Source organism: Asparagus officinalis, chromosome 4, assembly GCF_001876935.1.
Source record: "Asparagus officinalis chromosome 4, Aspof.V1, whole genome shotgun sequence".
Taxonomy (NCBI): domain Eukaryota; kingdom Viridiplantae; phylum Streptophyta; class Magnoliopsida; order Asparagales; family Asparagaceae; genus Asparagus; species Asparagus officinalis.
In genome coordinates, this window is record NC_033797.1 from 140,105,945 (window position 1) to 140,127,404 (window position 21,460).

At 35.2% G+C, this 21,460-nt stretch overlaps 1 protein-coding gene across 1 annotated transcript; it reads right to left on the reverse strand.

Annotated features, from left to right (window-relative positions):
- Positions 1,181-12,343, reverse strand: LOC109839565 (probable N6-adenosine-methyltransferase MT-A70-like). Its single transcript, XM_020408042.1, is given in 8 exon segments — positions 1,181-1,746; positions 3,646-3,725; positions 6,007-6,223; positions 7,854-8,206; positions 8,286-8,369; positions 9,302-9,400; positions 11,722-12,012; positions 12,015-12,343. Coding segments are annotated over 8 exon segments (1,665 nt in total). The 5' UTR covers positions 12,327-12,343; the 3' UTR covers positions 1,181-1,517.

Genomic DNA, 21,460 nt, shown 5'->3' on the forward strand with positions numbered 1-21,460 from the left:
TACATGGCGAAACATATCATAATCACCCTATTCTAATTTCGTAAGAAAATAATTCTTTATACTTTCAGTTTTACTTCTATGATATAGAGAATGAGCTATAAAATTAAATGAGAATATTAGATAATATAAATATGAGTGAAACATCAACTAAAAGTTAACATGAATTTGAGTCAAACTACAACTAATAGATTAATGAACATATTGCAAGTAAATTCATATGCAAAATTCCTTTACGAATTGAATAATCACCCATCTTTTGAAGATTTTAAGATACTAATAAATAGAGATGTTGTACTAAATTAATGTGTTTATAACTTATAAATAGTAGATCACGTGGTCACAGTCTGGATTGAAAAAAACAATGATAATATTTTATTTGGGTGAGAGATTATTGAGTTGATGATCAATCCCACAAAAAAGTTTGTTTTCTTCTTTTATTTTTATTCTATTTTGAGAGATTATTGAGTTGATGATCAATCCCACAAAAAAGTTTGTTTTCTTCTTTTATTTTTATTCTATTTTTATCAATTTAAATAATCATGATATTCAACACAAAAAAGTTTGTTTTCTTCTTTTATTTTTATTCTATTTTTATCAATTTAAATAATCATGATATTCAACCACATGCATTGCATGTGCATCTCAACTAGTATATATATATATATGGCTTTTTGCCCTACTTTTTCCTACAAAAATATACTCAACACTTTCTACAAACTTTTAACGAAAACTAATTCTTTTGGCAGGCTGCAGGCAATTCTCTTTTGCCCTCTTATCGTTGTCTAAATAATTCTGAGTACCTAGGGGATGTATTAAGTAAAACCTATCTAACATGATGCACTTAAAATGCTGCGACACCCGCAAATTATAAGCATCAAATACTTTTGCAGGTAAACTTCACTAATCTTGAGTTATTTGAATTTTTTCTTGGTATTCAGGAATGAATTCCAAAGACTAATAACTATTCCAATCAAACTCATAATTTTTGCAGATAAATCTCATCAGAAAAAAAAAATCCGAAGAAACTCGAGGAATTCTGTGCAATTAGAACTCCCAGTTTCTTTCGATAATTCAGCATTAAGTTTTACCAAACCTACGACCCATCAAATAACAATTTGTACAATACAGCAGCGGGAGCAAATAAGCATCTAAACCAGCACAAAGCTCAGATAAATATTACACGTCAAAACAGATGCAATTTTTACAGATAAATCTAGGCAAAAACAAATCTGAAGAGACAGTAGGAATACCGTGCAATTGGAACTTCTAGTTTTTTCCGATAATTCTGCGTTATGTATTTAAGTTTTTACCATGCCTCTGACCCATTAAAGAACAACTTATATAATACAACAGTTGGAGCAAATAAGCATCTAAACCAGCTTAAAGCTCAGTTAACTTAAATATTACACGTCAAAACAGATGCATTCAAGCATCTACATAAACAATTTTAAAAAAAATCTATCCTGCAATAACCCTAGGAAAAAATGAAACAAAAAATCAACTGCATAATTTTAACTTTAACCAGCAGCTTCAACTTCTGCAGTAATATTCTTGACATCAGTGGTTGAATAGGCACCTTGAGGACTCTTTATTTGAGGAACGCTGGAATCTGTGTCGATAGGTGCAGTCGTTCTTGGTGGTGAAGCGGGTTGTACCTCTACATCGGGATAAGCAGCCTTGAACCTTCCCCTAAGTCCTTCGTCTACTAACCTCACGCCTTGCAATTGGTTTCCCAGTGAAAGCCACCTGATGAAATTAAGGGAAACAGCTTGATTGAATAGAAAGAAGAAGAGATCCTGACAATCATGGAAGCAAGCACCAAAATAGAAATAGTTTTGTTCCAGTGTCTTCATCTCCGTTAGAGAATAAAAGAAGGAAGTTTGTTTAGATGTTAGTGCGTCAAATCTTTGAAATTTCTCACACATCCCTAGGGATCGTGAGGGCTCTTGCAATTTGGTCACGATGACCAAAGTACCCCTCAACTAATGTTTTACCTAACACAACTTCGGGGGAAAACATAAGATGAAGACTGTTTTGTTCAATGAATAATCAAATTGCAAGTCCCCTTGTGAGGGACTTATGAGCAATTTCAAAGATTTGAGTAATATGAAATTATTGAAGATTTGAGGGACTAATATCTAAATAGCCTTAAAATTATAACCCTCAATACTCTCAAGTCTCAACCCTCATGACAGTTTCGGAATTATGATGAAGTGGCAAGGTTCTCAAATATGGTACCAAAGCAACCTATTTAAATCTCACTGGCCACTAATTCAAAAAAGAAAATGATAATATTCCTGAAAAGTCCAGGTTTTGGCCCATGAAAGAATGCTCAACTCGTGGAGGCACATTAGAGTACAACATTATAATCGTCAATCCTCACAACTTCGCAATCTTAGCGCAGTGACCGGGTCCTTTGATAAGAGGTGTCAGAGCACCCAAGTTCAAATCTCCCTGACTATTTCCAAAGTTGATCTAAAGGAGAAAAGACATTGCTCAGTGAGCCTAGGTTTCTGCCCATGAAAGGTTGCTAAACCTGTGAAAGCATGTTGGAGTATAAAATTATAACCCTCAAATTCACCACGCTTCAGAGTTTTAGTGCACTGACAGGATCCTTCGACAATCTCAAATGACCTTTTACTTTTTTGGGGAAGAAGAATAGTATTGTCCTTGGAAATACTTAAAAGATTTATTTACAGGATCATACTTGTGTGAGGAAATAGAAGTGCAGAAAGAGACAAGCTTCACTATTTCCAGTGAACCCAAGATGACATAATAACCGCTATAATTGATACTAGTGCATATTTTTTCATAATGACTATTGTGCAAGCACACATTGAGATGGGCATGAGTCACAACCTGATACTGTGTTCAGTTTATAATAGTTCCAAAGAACAAAAAAATTTAATCAGAACTAGCATTTATGAGAGAAGAATTTAGTAACTCCGCTGTCAAATGTGTTTATACAAAGTACTAGGATGAAACACCTTCAGGTTAGCCATTGTTTGGGAAGTATTGTTCCTTTCCAAGATATAGACAAGTGGTGAGCCCCACCTTGGTAGTTGTATCGAATCTCAAATGTCATGTTTTACTTAGAATGCATCGTAGGTTTCATTGCATAATTGCACTGATACTAGTTATTTTTCTAGGTTTCTTTATCTAGTATATGGATTTAGATTCCTACTCAGGATTATTTAAACCTACCAGAGTCATAAGATTGGATATCATTTATATGACTTATTCGTATTGACCATTCATTAACCAACTAACCTTATCCTTCATCAGCCATCAGAAAGCATATCAAAGAGTTTCCAGGAAATATATACAAAGTATCTGCTAACCATAGATTTACAAACTGCTTAAACAGAGTGGCTTGCTAGACCCACTTGCTAAAATTGCCAGTACTAATAAATGCTGAGCCATGGCCATTAGTAAGTACTTAAAAGGCACTTAACTTCTATGTCTATTTGCATGATTGTCTAGAACTATTATTGCACATATGTGGAAATAGCTTTCATAGAAATATTTCTGAGGATGTCATGACATGGTAACATATTACAAATTCAACTAAGTTGATAATTATGTACCATAATTCTATGTAACCTACAGCAAAAAAGAAAAATGATCTAGGGCAAAAGGTTGTACCCTGCATGCGTATTGTGCATCCTAGCAAATAGTTCCAATTTCCTTGTCCTCGGGCTTATCCTTTCCAACAAAGGATACATCTGCAAGGAAAGAAGGTAGTATCATAATGTTGTGAAAATACAATATTAGTTTTCAAATTCATAAAATGAAGATGTCAAAAACTGAATGAAACCACATGAAACTCTTGCATACAAGGTAGTCTGAAGTGTGACACGTATTAAATTATACGTTATGACCAAGCTCTCGACTATACAAAAAAATCTTTAAAATATGAATTAAAGTTTGATGAATTCGCATGTTACTATATAATCACTTTCCCTAATTAATAACACAAAACACAGGTAGTACACAGACCACTGCCAGCACTAGAATATGGAGGGCATTGAGTTGGCCGTTATAGGATACTATAACCTCGGAAATTGGTGCTGGTGCTAATTATCTAAAACAAAAAAGATATTTTGAGCGATAGGGTGCAAATATGGGTATGATCCCCCTAAAACCATAGGAATTAAGTGCATTTAATCATATATTATACATATGTATATGATTATGTACACTAAATAATTAGAGAATTGCAGGTTGAATTCTCTACAAATTAGCAATATGGTGCAGGTATGAGTACGATTCCCCTAATAATATAGCAAAAATAAGTGCACTTAAACATATAACATATGTATATATTATGATAATGTACATTAAATAACTAGAGAATTACAGGGTGAATTTTCTAAAGAAATTGTTTTAGTGAAATTTTTTATTGGAACTGTTGTCATTGCAGACAGATATTCCCGCAGAGACATCTACACGTATACAGGCAAATGGTATATAAAAGGTGTTTGTTATCTCCTTAAGCCTCTGTCTGGAAAATGGACAAACTTCACATATCCATGCTCAATGTGAGTTCCAAGCCTATGTAAAGGAGGTTGCATTTAGCTGACAACCAGCATAGGACTTTGTTAGATCTCTATGACATGAAACCTTATACCAGGTAGGTCTACATGGACTCACTAGATGTTAAAGGAAAGATCTGTAAAAGTCTAATTAGGACTTTATTAGGTCTCTTTCAGTTATCAGGCATGTTGACCATGAGATCCTACATTACAAGGTGTTTTCTAATGATATCATATTCATCAAAGTTGACAAGACAATGTATTATTGGATTTTTTTTTATATTCATCTCCCAAAATATGTGTTTTTTGAAATAGGTCCCCATTTGTTCCCCCAAATTGTTTAGGTTATACCAACTATCTCTCTAGTTAAATTATTTTTCCTTTCCTAATCCTAAATTTCCCCAGAGCTGTTTGTTATTCATGTTTCTCCTATCTTCTTCATTTACATGGCATTTAGTTGTGCAGCCATTGCATGGGAAACCTAGAGACAGGTAGAGGGTTGGATAGAGGGATAGCAAAAGAGTGTGAACAGTGTAAGGGGAGTTGGATGGAGAAGGAGAGGAGGTGAAGCAGAGAAGGGGCAACTGGTGGGAGAGAGAAGCATAAAGTTATATTGCAGACGCTCGTCAACCTCATCAGCCATCTCAGTTTCCTTTTTCATTTACGTTAGATAAAATATAAGCACATGATATATAATCGAGTAAGGTGGTTTGATCATGTACCATGGATACCTCTTAGTGTACAGTTTAGGAGAAATTATAATGTGATAGTTAATGGGCAAAGACAGAGAGGGGTAGACCTAAAGAACTTGGTTGGAAACAATTAAAAAGGACATAATGGTTAACTTAAAAGTGGGAGATCGCCTAGAATAGAATGGAAGGATAGGATTCTCATAACGGATCCCAAGCATTTGGGATAAGGGCTTTGCCGTTTCTACTGCTGTTGTTTTTGTATATGCACATGATATATATGTGTACACTCACAATTTAAAATTTTGTTATGACAAAAGAAGAATGTTACACTTGTTTGAAGCTTATACTTCAGTTTGAGCAAGCAATTTCATTTTACTCTTTTGCTTTTTCATACAATGTGTGATGCTTTCTAAGTATTTTTATTTACTGTGCAGTATTTCAACGGATCATTATTGTAGGTGTTTAGCAATTCGTGACACTAAATCTCCTTAATCAGAAAATGGAGGATCTTACATTTCATTGTTTAAATTTCAACAAAAAAAATTGTCATCCAATCTGATCTGACCACTAAGACAATTCAAGATATAATCTCTATGCTAACTATATTAATTAGATCCATGTCAAATTGCTTGCATATGACCATATGTAACTACAAATTCTTATAGCATAGCATGATCAAATATCGTATGTAGTAAACTTGAGTCAGCACAGCCAAAGTGCTATTATTGAATAATAACTCACACTAGCCTGAGAAGGAAAGTAATATACTGTTTATTTACCTCATCTGGCTTTCTACTTGTTTCACGAACTTCTGCAACAATCACATCCGTATCAATGTTCCGGTTCACCAAAGGATTGCCCTTTATTCCAACAAGGCAATGTTCTTTACTATGATTGAGCCAATGGCCTGTTCGTCCAGTTCTTATAATTCGCTGGAGTTGATTGGTTTTAACCCAAATTATCTCCTCAACGCGTTTGTATCCCCAAAGCTCCAGACTGATGTATGTATGCATATTGAACAAACAAAAAGATTAAATTCTGAAATTGCATTATTTGTACAAACAAATTACAGACTTTCTGATCCTTAATTAATAATAGACAATATCTGCCAGAATTAAAGAAAACATAGTACTCATGATAGGTATAATACATACAAAACCATATTATATAATTCCGTGGCTACTTGCCTTGCAAAGTCAAGATGGAAACAAAGGATGCAGGAAAAAGAAGAATGATAGAAGGATTAAATAAAATTCAATAAACAATCAGATGTCTTCCATCTGGTAGGAGTGGACTATCCCAGAAAATAGTAGCTAATCAGCACCTACTAATAGCAAATAAGATAAAAGTATGGAAAGGGTGCCCAATTTGACGTCATATTTAATATCTAACAGAAGACTCAAATATAATCATTTTTAATATCTAAAGAAAGACTAGCTTATAATTGATATATAAAGCTTATAATTGATATATAATATCATATTCTTGAACATTTATACTGCAAAAGAATGCCCAGCTACTATCCAACCATGTTTCATGTTTGTCTTTATCAGGTAAGCTATACTGCTAGATCATTTAGCCATGATGAGACCATATTTTTCTATCTATACTGATAATTCTGATTTGAAATAATACAGAGATGTCATCCTGTATAAATGACTGTTGCAGTTTAGGTGTCACTTTGGGATAAAACAAGATTGTGTTGTTGAAAGAATGGATATATGTCTTAACAGCTCTAATTTTATTAAGTTTTTTGAATCACTCATCAAAGAACACGATTTTTTATTCCTCACCTCAATGTGTTTTATTTCTTAACAGGATGTTAAAAGAATGGATATATTTCTTAACAGTTCTAATTGTATAAATTTTTTGAATCACTTCTCAAAGAACAAGATTTTTGCTTCCACGCCTTAATAGGTTTTATTTTCATTATATAAAATAATGCTTATAGTTCCATTAGAGTTATAAGCTTTTAGCTAACAAGAAGATGAGTTCAAATGACAGGGAGAAAAAACACAGATACTAATCGTTTGTTATGCAAGTACTTTGAAACTACAGGCACAAGTTTGCTTATAGAACTAGTATTTTGTTGAATCCATTAACATATGGGTTAGTGTCTAAACAAAGACGTGTTCCTAAGCAAAAGTAGTACAAGTACCTAAAGTCTGCTGAAATCAAGCCTACAAATGCATGCCAACCATCTGGAATGGAACCAATTGGGAAAAGCACAAGTGCCTTTCACAGATCTTATAAAGCCAATTGGCAGATGGGAAGTCCTTTTTGAAGTTCATGCTTGTGCATCTAATGAAAAAACACCAAACTTTTACCAATAAAGAAATGGCTCATACAAGAGGAGATTACATCAGTTTACTATAGGGAACCAAACTCAACTTTAATGCTCAGACAGCCAAAAAGGCGAAGGGAAGACAAAACAAAAGAAAATGAATCAGGCATTGCATCTAATTCATGTGCCATCAACAGACATGCGGGTCTTTTTCTGAAAAAATTTAGGTGTATGTGAATACAATATTAAATAAGAATCATAAGCATTTAAGTGACCTCACTTTCACAAACACTGATACCAAAATTTTGCAAATACAAACACTGAAGAATGAAAAAAACTTACCAGTCACGCCCAAGTTCCATAGCGCGCCCAGTGACCCAGAGAAAAATCAAGCCATCAGTCTGTAATGCAGGGACATTCAGGCTTTTCATTTCATCATCTGCCATTGTGCCATATGGAAGTTCCATATGAATATCCCAAGGAGGGTCCGCCATTATAACTCCAAACTGTCCTAATATGTCCATTCTAAAGTTACGAATGTCACAGTTAATCCATTGGGGTTCACCAAGCTCCACTTTTGAACAATATTCAGCTCGCAACTTCATTGGCCTTGGAGGTGCAATATTATTAGCTCCCAATATCATTGAAGGAATGTCTGGGGTTTGATCAAGTTCATAGTGAACATATTTGCAAGTCTGAAAATAAAAAGTTAAATATATAGAGCATAATGCAGAGAGAAAAAGACTTGTACCAATAAATGAGAACAAAACTAACCTTTGTATGACGGCATGTATCTAGGAAAGAACAGTCACCTAAATTTGTATCAGTGTGTGGAGCAATTATGCGACGGAAGTGAACCTGTAAAAAAATATTCAAAGAAAGATGAAGGCTAAAACCCATACCGCAAACGAAACTTTACTCACTAAAGAAGAAGCAATCGTCCATTACTTAAACAGCGTATTCACTAGAAATGAACAATAATCCCATATCTAAAACAGTGGATGAAAGGTCCTAGTTCAAATCTCAAAGGTTACACATGGCTGCATATTAATTAGCTTTTTGGCATATTTGCATTACTCACATCAAAACCTGCCTAAACATCATAAATGACTTAAATAACTTGAACACAAAATGTATCGGATGAGAGTTATCAATGAGAATCTAGGTTGCATGGAAACAAGTACGGGAGCCAGTATGGGTACGGGAAACAGAAAATTTGTAAAAGATAGGGTACGAGGACACGGCTACGTAAATATTTATATACAAATACATATATTAGAAATTAATAATTTACATAAGAACAATATTGTTCTTCATTCATGTGTTATCAAAAGTAAAGTTCCTATAGTATTTTATATTACTGTCATTATATGGTTTATAGATTGGAAAACTATCATTTTTGACCTAGTAACCCAAACGACCCTTTAAAATAATAGTTCAAACTCGACCTATGTCCAACAAGTTTTAGGAAGTGGATGCTAAGTGTAGGATATGCTTCCACGAAGTGTATGAGAAGCATTTTAACTTAAAACATATGCTGCATAGGTGAGTATATGCCCGAATAAATGTATTCATATATGCTAGGAGTGTCCGAGGAGTTGGGTACAGATACGGGTATGCGCCTATAGTATGGGTGCCACTTCAATCAGCAGTACCCAGGTAGCATAAATGAGAATAAATTACATTTGAGAACCTAACAAACAATGCTTGAGTGCATGTAAGATAGACAATGACAGTAACAAACTATCTGCTATAATGAGATGTAATCAAAGGTACAATTTTCAGTTTACCTTCTCGCACGCAATGTATGAACCAGTTTGGCGTCGGCAATCTTCTTTAGTTAAACTAGTACAATATTCTTTGACTTGAGAACCACCCTTGGACTTGAACTGGAAGGAGGGAAAAAAACTCTAAGATCAGCACATGTGGTTGTAAATGAGAAGAACATCAAAATAACCCAAAAAAGCAGGAGCAAATAATAAAACCTCCAGGCATGGAAAAAACAAGGATCAGCACAATTATGAAACACTGAACATAAAAATAACAAGGGCAAATTTCGGTATAAGATAGCAACTCGTTTTGCTAAATGAGTTACCAAGACATAGACTACTGGTGAGGTCCACCCTGCTAGTCACATTGAAAGGTGTGTTAACCATCAAACCCAATAACAAATCACACTTTCCAGAGCGACTTCTTGCTTTTCTAGATTGCTTGTGTATGAAGAAATGACTAGATTTTTATGCATCAAACATAATGGGAGTGCGCAAATCACATTCAGCATAAGGATTAAAGTTTGATGCAAGTAATTATATTTAAAGCACAATTACAATTACAAAAGAAATGATTGTACAAAGGACATGAAGCACTTCATGATAATCAGGTGAAAGGACTATCTACTATTTATTAACCTAACCACCTTCAGTCCCAAATGGTAAATAGCAGTCTATACAGCAATATTGAAGAGCAAACAATAGTTGGCTAACTAAAGACCTAGAGTCAACACAACTTGAGAAGAACAAATACTTCCAGATCTGAGATATCAGCGGTTTAAAAGAGGGGGTATGACAACATGGGAACCAACTTTCTGTAGAATGGGCTGTCCTTTAAAAGTTATTTGTTTCTTTTTTCTTGAGAAAAAACATGACCTGTTTGTTTATGCATTTACTAGTTCTCAAACATATAAGCTGACATACAATCCCACACATATGATCCTCTTTTCCAGGTAAGTAAACCTAACCCCACAAGTCAGCCTATGAGTTTGGGAAAAGCAGATTACATATTTATTTGGTGCTTGCTAAATGGCAAATAACTTGTATATCATGTAATGGAGAAGTAATATAAACAAAATCAACTACTAAATCTATTTATGCCTTAGCAGACTGCATTTGGAATAGGGCCATCTTTTGCTGTTGTTCATACTAAATAAGGAATCAAGGTATTTGACATTGTGTCAGATGATATCTTGATATTCCTATATCCTGTCATCGGCTTTTATCCTACTTAGGAGATGCATTTGGCAGGAAAGAGCTCTAACCTTGATCAAAGCTGTATACGTAAAAGACACAATTGGAAAAGAGCTCAATGATACTGAATATAGCTCCAAGAAGGTGCAAATTGATTACAAATAAGCCTGATATGCATTTAGAGACATACGATATTGTCCATCTAAAATAAGGATATCGATATGGCAGACATAACTATTCAAGACATGCAAACATACCAAATGAATGTTCTGATGGATTAGAGTTGTTTCATATATGTATCTGATTTGTCAAAGAATCTCCAAATATATTGTTTTAACTGGGTCAATGCTCAATTTGATTTAAATTTGGTGGTTTCTTTCCAGTGCCTGAAGAATGTCTAGTGCTTCAAGCTCCTCAACTATCAGCCACATTTCTCTCTCCAAATCACTCTTGAAATCATCATCAACTAGTGATCCTGATAATGTTAAGCCCGTTGAGTAGCAAATGAAGATCTACAGATCTAGAAATATGATACACACGGACAAGGATATTGCAAAGGACTTATGATGTTGAAATTTGAAAGATATTGAAGTAACTTGAAAAGTTGATGTATGCAATATGTTGATAAAGTTTATATATGATGGGCTTGCATTTCTAAGTTATCCAACTAGGCAATACTGATACAGTGATATATTTCTAACTTATCCAAGTTGACAATACTGATATAGTAATATATATTTGGCCCTATATATTTATAAAAGATTCATTACCTATGTAACTAGAAAAGAAAATTCATGCGGAGATCCACCGATATATTCTTTATTGGATACAACTTTCTTGGAATGACCTAGTGTGTGTGCACATGTCAATACTTCTACTCTTCATGTTCAGCACTTTTTTGTGCAATTTAACTTACTTGATATGTGAATCAAAATACTACATTATTTATGGCAGATTGACAAATATTCATTAGAGATTTTGATTGTCATGTTTTCAGGCGGCTTTCCTATTACCTTTTTTTTCTTTTTGATAATTTTGTAACGACAACCTATCTACTCCACCTCCAACAATCAGATCAAGATTTAAACAGTATTCGAGTAAATTTTGATCAACACTTAAGAAAAATCACATCCAACTGAAGGAATCTCTGCATTTGATCAACCACTTGAAGACAATGCATCAATCAAGAGGTAACCTATCAACTAATTCAATATGAAAATATTAAAAAGATTCAATATTGGCCAAACCTTTGCAGCAACTGCAGTCTCCTTAGCAGTGGGTCGATGAATAAGATCCAAGAGCTCCTCCCCAGTCTTCGACTTTTGCGCCTCTCTAAAAGTCTTCTTGTTAAGCAAAGCCTCAATCTCCTTCATTTCATCAATCTCGCTCCTGGGTTGCTTCGGTTGCCCCTGACCGGGCCCAACCATAGGCCCAGTGGGCCCCATAAGCTGTGGCGGTCTATGAAGCGGTGGGCCCATCATTCTCGGCATCCCCATCATCCCCATCATTCTCGGCCCTCCCCTTTGAAGCCCAATCATCGGTGACATCGGCTGCATCCATGGCTCATTGGCCCCGGCGTTCTTGGCACCATCAAAGATGCATCATCATCAGCCATGGCTGAAGGTTCTGGAGTATTTTGCAGCGAAGATGGGGGTGGCGGCTGCTGAGAACTCTCTGGAAGCTCTTTTACAAGCTTATTCCTATCAATTTTCCAAACCATAAGCATAGATTTCCCATTAACAGTAAAATCCTCAAGCTGCACTCCCCCGTTCTCCTCCGAAATTCTCCGAAGCGCCATCTCGACCGCCGAGATGGGCCCCAGATCGCCACCTAGATCTGACCAGCGCGCCATTCTCCGCCCCGTAGCCGACGACTTGCATCGCCTTCCAATCTCCCTCAACAACAGCAGGAATCGATCTCAGTGGAACGGAACCAGCCTCCAGCAAGCAGACCGCCACCATCGATACCGACGGCGACCGGAAAAGGCGATCTCCGGCGACTGCAGGGGCACGAGCGTTTGCGGCTCCGCGGCGAGCGAGTTTTGGCCGGCGGGTGCGGCGGAGAGGAGTAGGTGGTCGTTGGGGGCGGTGGGGAGTCGGCCGTTGGGGTTAGGGTTAAGGGTTAGGTTTGGGGTGGGGGCCAAAAGGGGCGGCGACTGAAGGCGGAGGATGAGTTGGAGGAGAGAATCGCAGGGAGGAGACGCGAGTTGGCGGACCAGGGGCTTGGAGGGAGGAGACGAGTCTCTGTTGGAGAGAGGCGGCGGGGATTCGCATTGAGTCTTCGTAGTTGGAGGCCGGACGGTCTTTGACGGCGGGCGATGCTCGTCTGAGATGGCGGCGCCGCCGGCGTCGGCGTTTTCAGTCTCCATTGGGGGGTCTGGTTTTGGGGTTTCGAGTGTGGGATCCTGGGTTTATCGAGTTTTTTTTTTCAGAGAGCGAAGAGGTTAAAAAGGTCGCTTCTTTTTGTCGAAATACTGTTTGGTTGGGTGGTTTTATAGAAGACTTTATAGAAAATGCGTGGCAGTTTTGTAAATAAATTTTTTTTTTTTTTTGAGATTTCTATAAACTGTGTTTGATTTGAAAAAAAAAATATAGAATTTTTTTTTATAAAGTACAGAAAAATATCACGTTTTATAGAAATCAATTTTCGTTCAAAATGGACGAAAATCACCCAGAAATCTGACGCATATATTAAAAAAATAATTAAGTACGTCAGTATTCTTCCCATGTGATTTCTCATGAGCATTGTTAGTAAGCTATTTTCTATAAAGTGACATCCAACCAAACAAAAGAAAAAAAAACAACATATTTTCTATAAAGTTAGAAACATTTTCATACTTTGAACCAAACAAAGAAATAAAGAAAAAATAATAAATATGGTATTCTTTTGAGTTCTATAAATTTTTCCTACAAATTTTATAGAAGGGGAAAATGTGTCAATGCCCCAAAAATGGAAACTTCATGTGACGAGGCCCCTTGTATTCTATCCTATGTGGATAAGCCCCAAATACACACAGTATTTGTGATAAGGCCCCAAAGTATCGGTTTAAAAAAAAAACCTAGTGGAAGTTACGAACTTGCCCCTTTGATGGGATTGAACTCGGTAATTGTGCCCCCTCCCTATTCAAGTACTCTCTCTCTCTCTCTCTCTCTCTCTCTCTTTCTCTCTCTCTCACTCTCTTCCACCGCTTAGGAGCCACCGAAACTCTCAAATTTTTAATTTTCTCGTTGGATTTCAATAGTGACAGACCAAAATAGTGGGATTTGACTCTTGCTCCTACTGAATTTGCATTTAATAACGTAGTCAATCGTACAATTGGTAAGACTCCATTCGAGATTGTGTATCAACGACCTCCACAACACACACTTGATTTGATACCTTTACCAAAATTGTCGGGATATAGTATTGCTACTGAACATCTAGTTGTGAAGATTGATGAAATACAGGCTAAGGTCAATTAACATTGAAGCGTCCAATGCTAAATATAAACAATCTGCTAATAAGGGTCGTCGGTCTAAAGTGTTTGCTGAAGGTGACTTAGTGATGGTGCATTTGCGCAAGGAGAGATTTCCTGTAGGGACATATAATAAACTAAAACCAAAGAAGATTGGGCCTTGCAAGATTTTAAAGAAGATCAATGACAATGCATATGTTGTCGACCTTCTGGATGGGTGGGCGATTTCTCCAGCATTCAATGTTGCAGATTTGTTCAAATACTTCCCTAATGATCCTCTTTATCCTGAAAAGTCCTTGAGGACGAGTCCTTTTCAAGTGGGGGTGAGTGATGTAGGACAAAAAGCTATGAAGGTTCGAAAAATCAAAGTCTCCAAGTTAGAGTCAATTTAGGAAATAAATTCAATGCTAGAGCCAAATTAGATTAGGAAACAGATTCAATTTTGATTCATGATTTGTTTTCTCTATTATAGAGAGTCTTTTGAGGTATGATTTAATACTCTTTTTTTGTAATTCTAGTCTTACTAGGAGTCTTGTTTATATTTCTATTTAAGAAGAGTCATGTAACCCAAAGATGAATATCTTGGAATTAAATAAAACTTCTCTTGAAGAAAGTATTGGTGTGTTTTCTTGAGTTTATGGAAGAATTCCTCGTGGTAAGGCTTCTTTGTTTTCGCCGCTGCGTCAGAGTTGAGCCAGAAAAAACTGAGAACACAGAGCTCGTGTAAGAAATTATAGCAATTCACAAACAACAAAACTCTAATGCCTAATAATGTTTCCATCTATAAGAAAATAAATTAGAAAGAAAAGAAGAAGAAGGGGAATGATAGGAAAGAAGTAAAAAGTGAGAAGGCTATGAGTTTGGTATCATGACATTTTTTTTTTTGGCTTATTAGCCAAAAGAAACTGGTTGTCAAATATGTTGTAGTGGCTTATAAATCACAAAAGTGGCTTATAAGCCAGTTTGTCTAGTTACCAAATATGCTTTAGCTTTCATATATGTATGTAGGTGAAAAAAGAACCTAAAGTAAAAGTTATGCAAAAAAACATTTTGTGAAAAATTATTTTAACACATGCACTCGTAGTTGAATCACATATACTTCAATCTTCTAAAGTCTTATTTTTAAAATGTATCGATCGTACTTGGTTTTTCCACAACCACAAACTATAAAGTATAATCATTTTCGAGACTTGACAAATTAACGATACAATATAAATTATTCTATTAGACTTATTTCAAATATAATAAGAAGGAGAATTGCCTCGTTGTTTCCTCCCGCATCCACGACTCCCTCGCTATCTCCTCCCCTAATCGTCTCTCCACCTTTGATTCTTCCTCCGCCGCCAATCTACTCTGGGAATCACCGACTCTTTCAGTAAGACTTGCGTTGCTCCGCTGTTGTCTATGTTGTGGGGAAAAAAAGACAATTTTGCCTTCAATGAATAGTCCCTCATGGACTAAGTTAGTGAATAGTAGAGGGTTTAAAATGGTTATCCTCTCTTTGGGCTTTGAGGGTTCCCAAGAAGGGGGTGTTTGGGCTTTCATTTGTTTGGGCTTTGGCTAACAAACATGCACGCGCGCGCATAATACCGCGCAGCCCCGCGCTGCGCCGCCCGCCATGTTTTGAATTTTTCAACTTCTTTTTACATGTTTTCATGTGGAGAACGTGTGTAATGGCTGCACGTTTTTTGGAGAAAATGCAAACGGTCGAATGTTACATGCGAATTTAGCGAACGTTACGCGGGGATTTCTCAACGGCTAAGGGTTTCTCAACCTTATTTATAGCGCCTCTTACCAGCTCGAAAATACACAACAATGAAAGTTCTTCTCCCTCTCTCCTGTCTTCAAAACCCGAGGAAAATTCTTTACTTTCCTCCCTCTCAAAAATTTGCTAATGTTGCTTATTTTATTTGGGCAATCTTCTTCATCTGAGCAGAAGCTCTATACTCTCACCCGAGTAAAGAGGCTGGCTGTTTCTAAGAGGCTTTTATCACTAGGAGAGAGGGGATCATCTACTCCAGGACGATAGGTGGGTCCTCAATCTTCTAGGGCACTACTTGCATGACTGCTACCCGATCAGGCTTGACTTTTTTTGTTTATTTTATTTTCAGATTTATTTGCATGCTATAAGTTTACTTAATAATTTCTCTAACAATCTAGAAGATTGAGTTATATTATAGTTGTTAATTATTTTCTATTCAAATTTAATTTGAATTAATCAAAAATTATAAAGTGTTCACCGAAAATATTTACTGTTAATTATTGTGGTTAATTAATTACTGTATTTATTTAATTATTGTTAATTAGTTGCTGCTTTAAGCTAATCTAATCCGATTTTATGCCAATTAAAACTAATTAATAAGTTATCCTAGTAAGTATGAAATACAATAAGATATATGATCTAGGATAAGCAATATGAACAATGAGATATATCATATATGATGAAATATATATGCAAGGATATATATAAACTAACACAAGGGGAAACAATAAACTAAACAAGATAGTGGATGAAATAAATGAGCAATGTACAAATGGCGATATAAGATAAATGCAAAAGCAAATGCGCCAATGACAAACTCAAACACACTCAAATGATCACGGAGTTCGGACCTTCCGTCCTACGTCTCTGCTCCCCTCTCCCGGGGAGAAATCTACTATCACAACCGGGTTTTCTACGCTCACCCGAATAACGTTTACACCTCACAGAGTCGGTTTTCAACGCTCACCGAACAACGTTTACTCCTCACACTCGGTTTTCTAGTTCACCGAAAACCTTACAACACTCACAATGTAATAATAAATTATTTGTTCTCTCATACAAGGGGAGAACTCAATTAAGCATAACTCAATGTTACAATCTCTCACAACCCTAATATACTATGTATGCAAATACAATAAGCTCGAGTGGGTGTGTGTAACAATGAGTAAATAAAATCAAATCAACTAAACTCAAATATAAAATCTAGGTTAAGAACAATGATAATCAAACAAGTATATAAATGTAAAGCTAGAGTTTGAGTTTAGAAAACTTCTCAATTGATAACAAGAGATGGAGGGAGGATAGTTGGAAGCTCAAACTTCAATAGATAATCTCCTCAAGCTCTTGTGGAATTGATTCACAAAACCGAAATACTCAAATGCTTAAAAGCTTCTTAAAACAAACTTAAACAAACACTAAACAAGTTTAAACCCTTGTTAAACTATTTGAAAAACATTCTCTTAAAAATAATGTATGGAGAGCTGAAGATAATGGGGTATTTATACCCACTTAAAACTTCAGCATAAACCCCAAGCAAATGACAAAAAAAACCCAAAGCAAATAGCTCAGAAAAATAGTCATTGGGTTCCAACGGTCATATCGGCGGTCGACCACGACGGTCGACCGCGAAGAATAAAAAGGTGAAGAACTATTCTGAACAAGCGATGGTCGACCGCGAAACTCTCTGGACTCCCTACGGTCGATCGCCACGGTCGACCGCGAGCCAACAAGAACTGTTCTGAGTTCTGAACTCATGGGCGGTCGACCGGTGCGGTCGACCGCAAACAGATACACAGGAAAACAGGTTTTGAAAAAAGATTTTTTGACTTTTGGAAAATTATTAAAAATAACAAATGAAGTCCAAAAATAATAAAACTTTGGGAAATGTATATAAACATGTAAACCAAAATATGAAAATGTAAACATGTGAATTTTGATATTTTGGCTAAACCATGTTTTGAAACTTTGCACAATGATTATGTAGACTTAATAAAATATGTATATGATTATTGTTAAGTCCAAAAACTAAGAATACAATATTTTTACAAATACAATAGAAAATGAAACATATGAGTATGTATATGAAAATATATTTGTTTCATATCTAAGTAGTTAAACCAAATCACAATAATAAATATGAAATATGTAATTTCATATTTGTAAACATGAAAACCCAAAACCATGCATGTATATATATAACTATATATATACATAGAAACCAAATACGTGTGTGTATATGATATTGAGCTTAAGGTACTTAACACACATAATATAAAACCTAAACTAAGTTACCCAAGCTAGATCTTGATCTTCAATAAGCTCGACTTGGTACACATGCGGATGAAGCTGAACTTGGATCTTGAACTTTGAATTACGTAGGCTTCACTCCACTATTCCGCCAACCTCCATTGGATATGATCGTTGAAGCTCGATTCCATCCATCCTCCAACTCGTTGTTTGCCTAGAATAAATACGAAAACACAAACACTAGACAAACAACATTAGAAGTAAATTGTTTGTTAAACATCATCAAAATAAGAAGGCCAACAATCTCTGAATGCTAAGGCATACATATGTGAGCAAGCATAGATGGAAAGTATGCTAAACACTCCTCACATACAAAAAGACAATGAAGACACATAAATATGTCATTATGAAGATAGTGTCTCATTACACTAATATAAAAACCATGTATAAAATAGATTTATGAAATCAAAAGAAAAAGAGCATGAGAATCATGCAAAATGTTTTCAAATGAAAACAAATCAATCAAATGAAATCATAAATCACAAGTAAATCATACAAGAACATAAAACCAAACCATCATTGATTTTCAAAAATCAAGAGAGGCAATTATATCTAGCTATTGAGCTAGTATCAACCCATGTAAATATTTTAGCATCCGGTAAACAAGATTTGGAAATAAACACCCAATAAATCCGGAGGGTTATATGAACACAAACCTCTCATCAAAATCAAAACTAATAATCATAAAAACAAAAGAATTGATCAATTAAAAATTGTTTTCATATAAAAGATTTAAAGCATAATTTTCAAAACCAAGAAAAAGAAAAATAAAAACACTAAAAATTCTTGGTTTAAAATCAAGTTTGTTTTGGTACCCAAGTATTCTTGGTACCAAAAGATTTAGGGACATGACCCCTATCATTCAAGCTCAAAGCCCTAGGGTTATGAACCCATTTAGACGCATATGGTGCACTAGCACGGTCAAAACAAAAATTATACTCATGACCTTTCCGATTGTAATAGGTGCAATGAAGAGGGTTAAATGATTTGTGTTGACCAAATGGGCGTGCACGAGAATCATTTGCAAATAAAAATTTTTCTTTTAAATTATTTTGCAAATGAGAAACATCATTAAACAAAGATGGTTTCTTTGGAGCATTTTGCAAAATAGGAACTTTTTGCACATCAAAACAAAATTTATCAAGATGTCCAAACCTACCACAAACATCACATTTAAAAACATGTGGTCTACTAGAAACATTTGGCAAATAAGATTTTTTTTTTAAATCGAAACAATAATCGGCCAAATGACCAAAACGACCACAATGATCACATCTATACACATGAGCATGCTTATGATGAACAATGGGTGCATGTGTGTGTACATGTGATGAAGAAACTTGATGAGATGCACAAGAAGGATTAATATTCTTATGTTTGTGTGCATCATAGTAAAATTTAGCTAAATGGCCTTTACGACCACAAATGGAGCACTTGTAAACTTTGCTATATATGTGTGCATAATGAGTGGATGATGACTTAAACTTAGCACACATATTCATAAGCCTCTTATGATTATCAATGCATGTTTTCAAAGTTGAATCTAAAGATGAAATGTTTTTATTCATAAGATTCAAATCTTCATTTTTAGGCACATATGCATTTTTAGAAGTAGAACATAAATAGTCATTTATAAAGGAAGCAGTATCATTTTGTATGTTCTCTACTTCTAAGTTGGCATTATTTTTGTCATGAGTCAAGTTAGCAATATCTAATTTCAAATTTTTATTTTCCAAATTTAACATATCATTGTTTTCTTGAAGAGCAATACTTTCTTGAGAAATGATATCAAATTTGGAAGCAAACTTCTCATGATCGGATTTTAAATCTTCATACTTGCTTTTTAAATCAATAAAATCATTTTGCAATTTGTTAAAGGCATGTAATAATTTTTCACTAGCACAAGCAAGTTCATCATTAGATAAATCATTAATGGTTTCGAACTCGCAAACCTCACTAGGACTATCGCCTAGTGGCCGTGTGCATGATGCTCCATATGAACTTGAAGCTGGATCCTCCAAAGCTTGTCGGATAGCCTCCAAGTCCCCTTGATACGCTTCTGTGAATTTCCACAATGTATAAGCGCTATCAAAAGAATCAAGCTTGTTAGACAATAAAGAATTAAATGCATTTAATAAAAATTCTAACATAAGCTTGTTCATAATAAACATATTTTTATCATGTTTGCTCTACTTGGATTTCTCCAATGTGGGCACAATATAAGCACAATCAATGACTTTCCATAAATCGATATTTTTAGATTGAACAAATAATTTGAATCTAAAACACCATTGAGCATAGAGGAAAGCATTGAATTTAGGAGCAATACTAGAATCATAGCCTAAACAAGATGCATCATTTATATCCATAATTTGTAAAATTATGCAAGCAAGATACAAATGCAATCAAAACAAGATTAGCACAAAAAGATAACTTGGATTTTTAACTCAAGGCGATTAGACCTTAAATCAAATAGCACCAAGCTCTGATACCAATTGTTAGACCCTAGAGGGGGGTGATTAGGGTCTTATGCTAATCTAATCCGATTTTATGCTAATTAAAACTAATTAATAAGTTATCCTAGTAAGTATGAAATACAACAAGATATATGATCTAGGATAAGCAATATGAACAATGAGATATATCCTATATGATAAAATATATATGCAATGATATATATAAACTAACACAAGGGGAAACAATAAACTAAATAAGATAGTGGATGAAATAAATGAGCAATGCACAAATGGCGATATAAGATAAATGCAAAAGCAAATGCGCTAATAACAAACTCAAACACACTCAAATGATCACGGAGTTTGGACCTTCCGTCCTACGTCTCCGCTCCCCTCTCCCGGGGAGAAATCCACTATCAGAACCGGGTTTTCTACGCTCACCCGAATAACGTTTACACCTCACAGAGTCGGTTTTTAACGCTCACCGAACAACGTTCACTCCTCACACTCGGTTTTCTAGTTCACCGAAAACCTTACAACACTCACAATGTAACAATAAACGATTTGATCTCTCATACAAGGGGAGAACTCAATTAAGCACAACTCAATGTTACAATCTCTCACAACCCTAATATACTATGTATGCAAATACAATAAGCTCAAGTGGGTGTGTGTAATAATGAGTAAATAAAATCAAATCAACTAAACTCAAATATAAAATCTAGCTTAAGAACAATGATAATCAAACAAGTATATAAATGTAAAGCTAGAGTTTGAGTTTAGAAAACTTCTCAATTGATAACAAGAGATGGAGGGAGGATAGTTGGAAGCTCAAACTTTAATAGATAATCTCCTCAAGCTCTTGTGGAATTGATTCACAAAGCTGAAACACTCAAATGCTTAAAAGCTTCTTAAAACAAACTTAAACAAACACTAAACAAGTTTAAACCCTTGTTAAACTATTTGAAAAACATTCTCTTAAAAATAATGTGTGGAGAGCTGAAGAT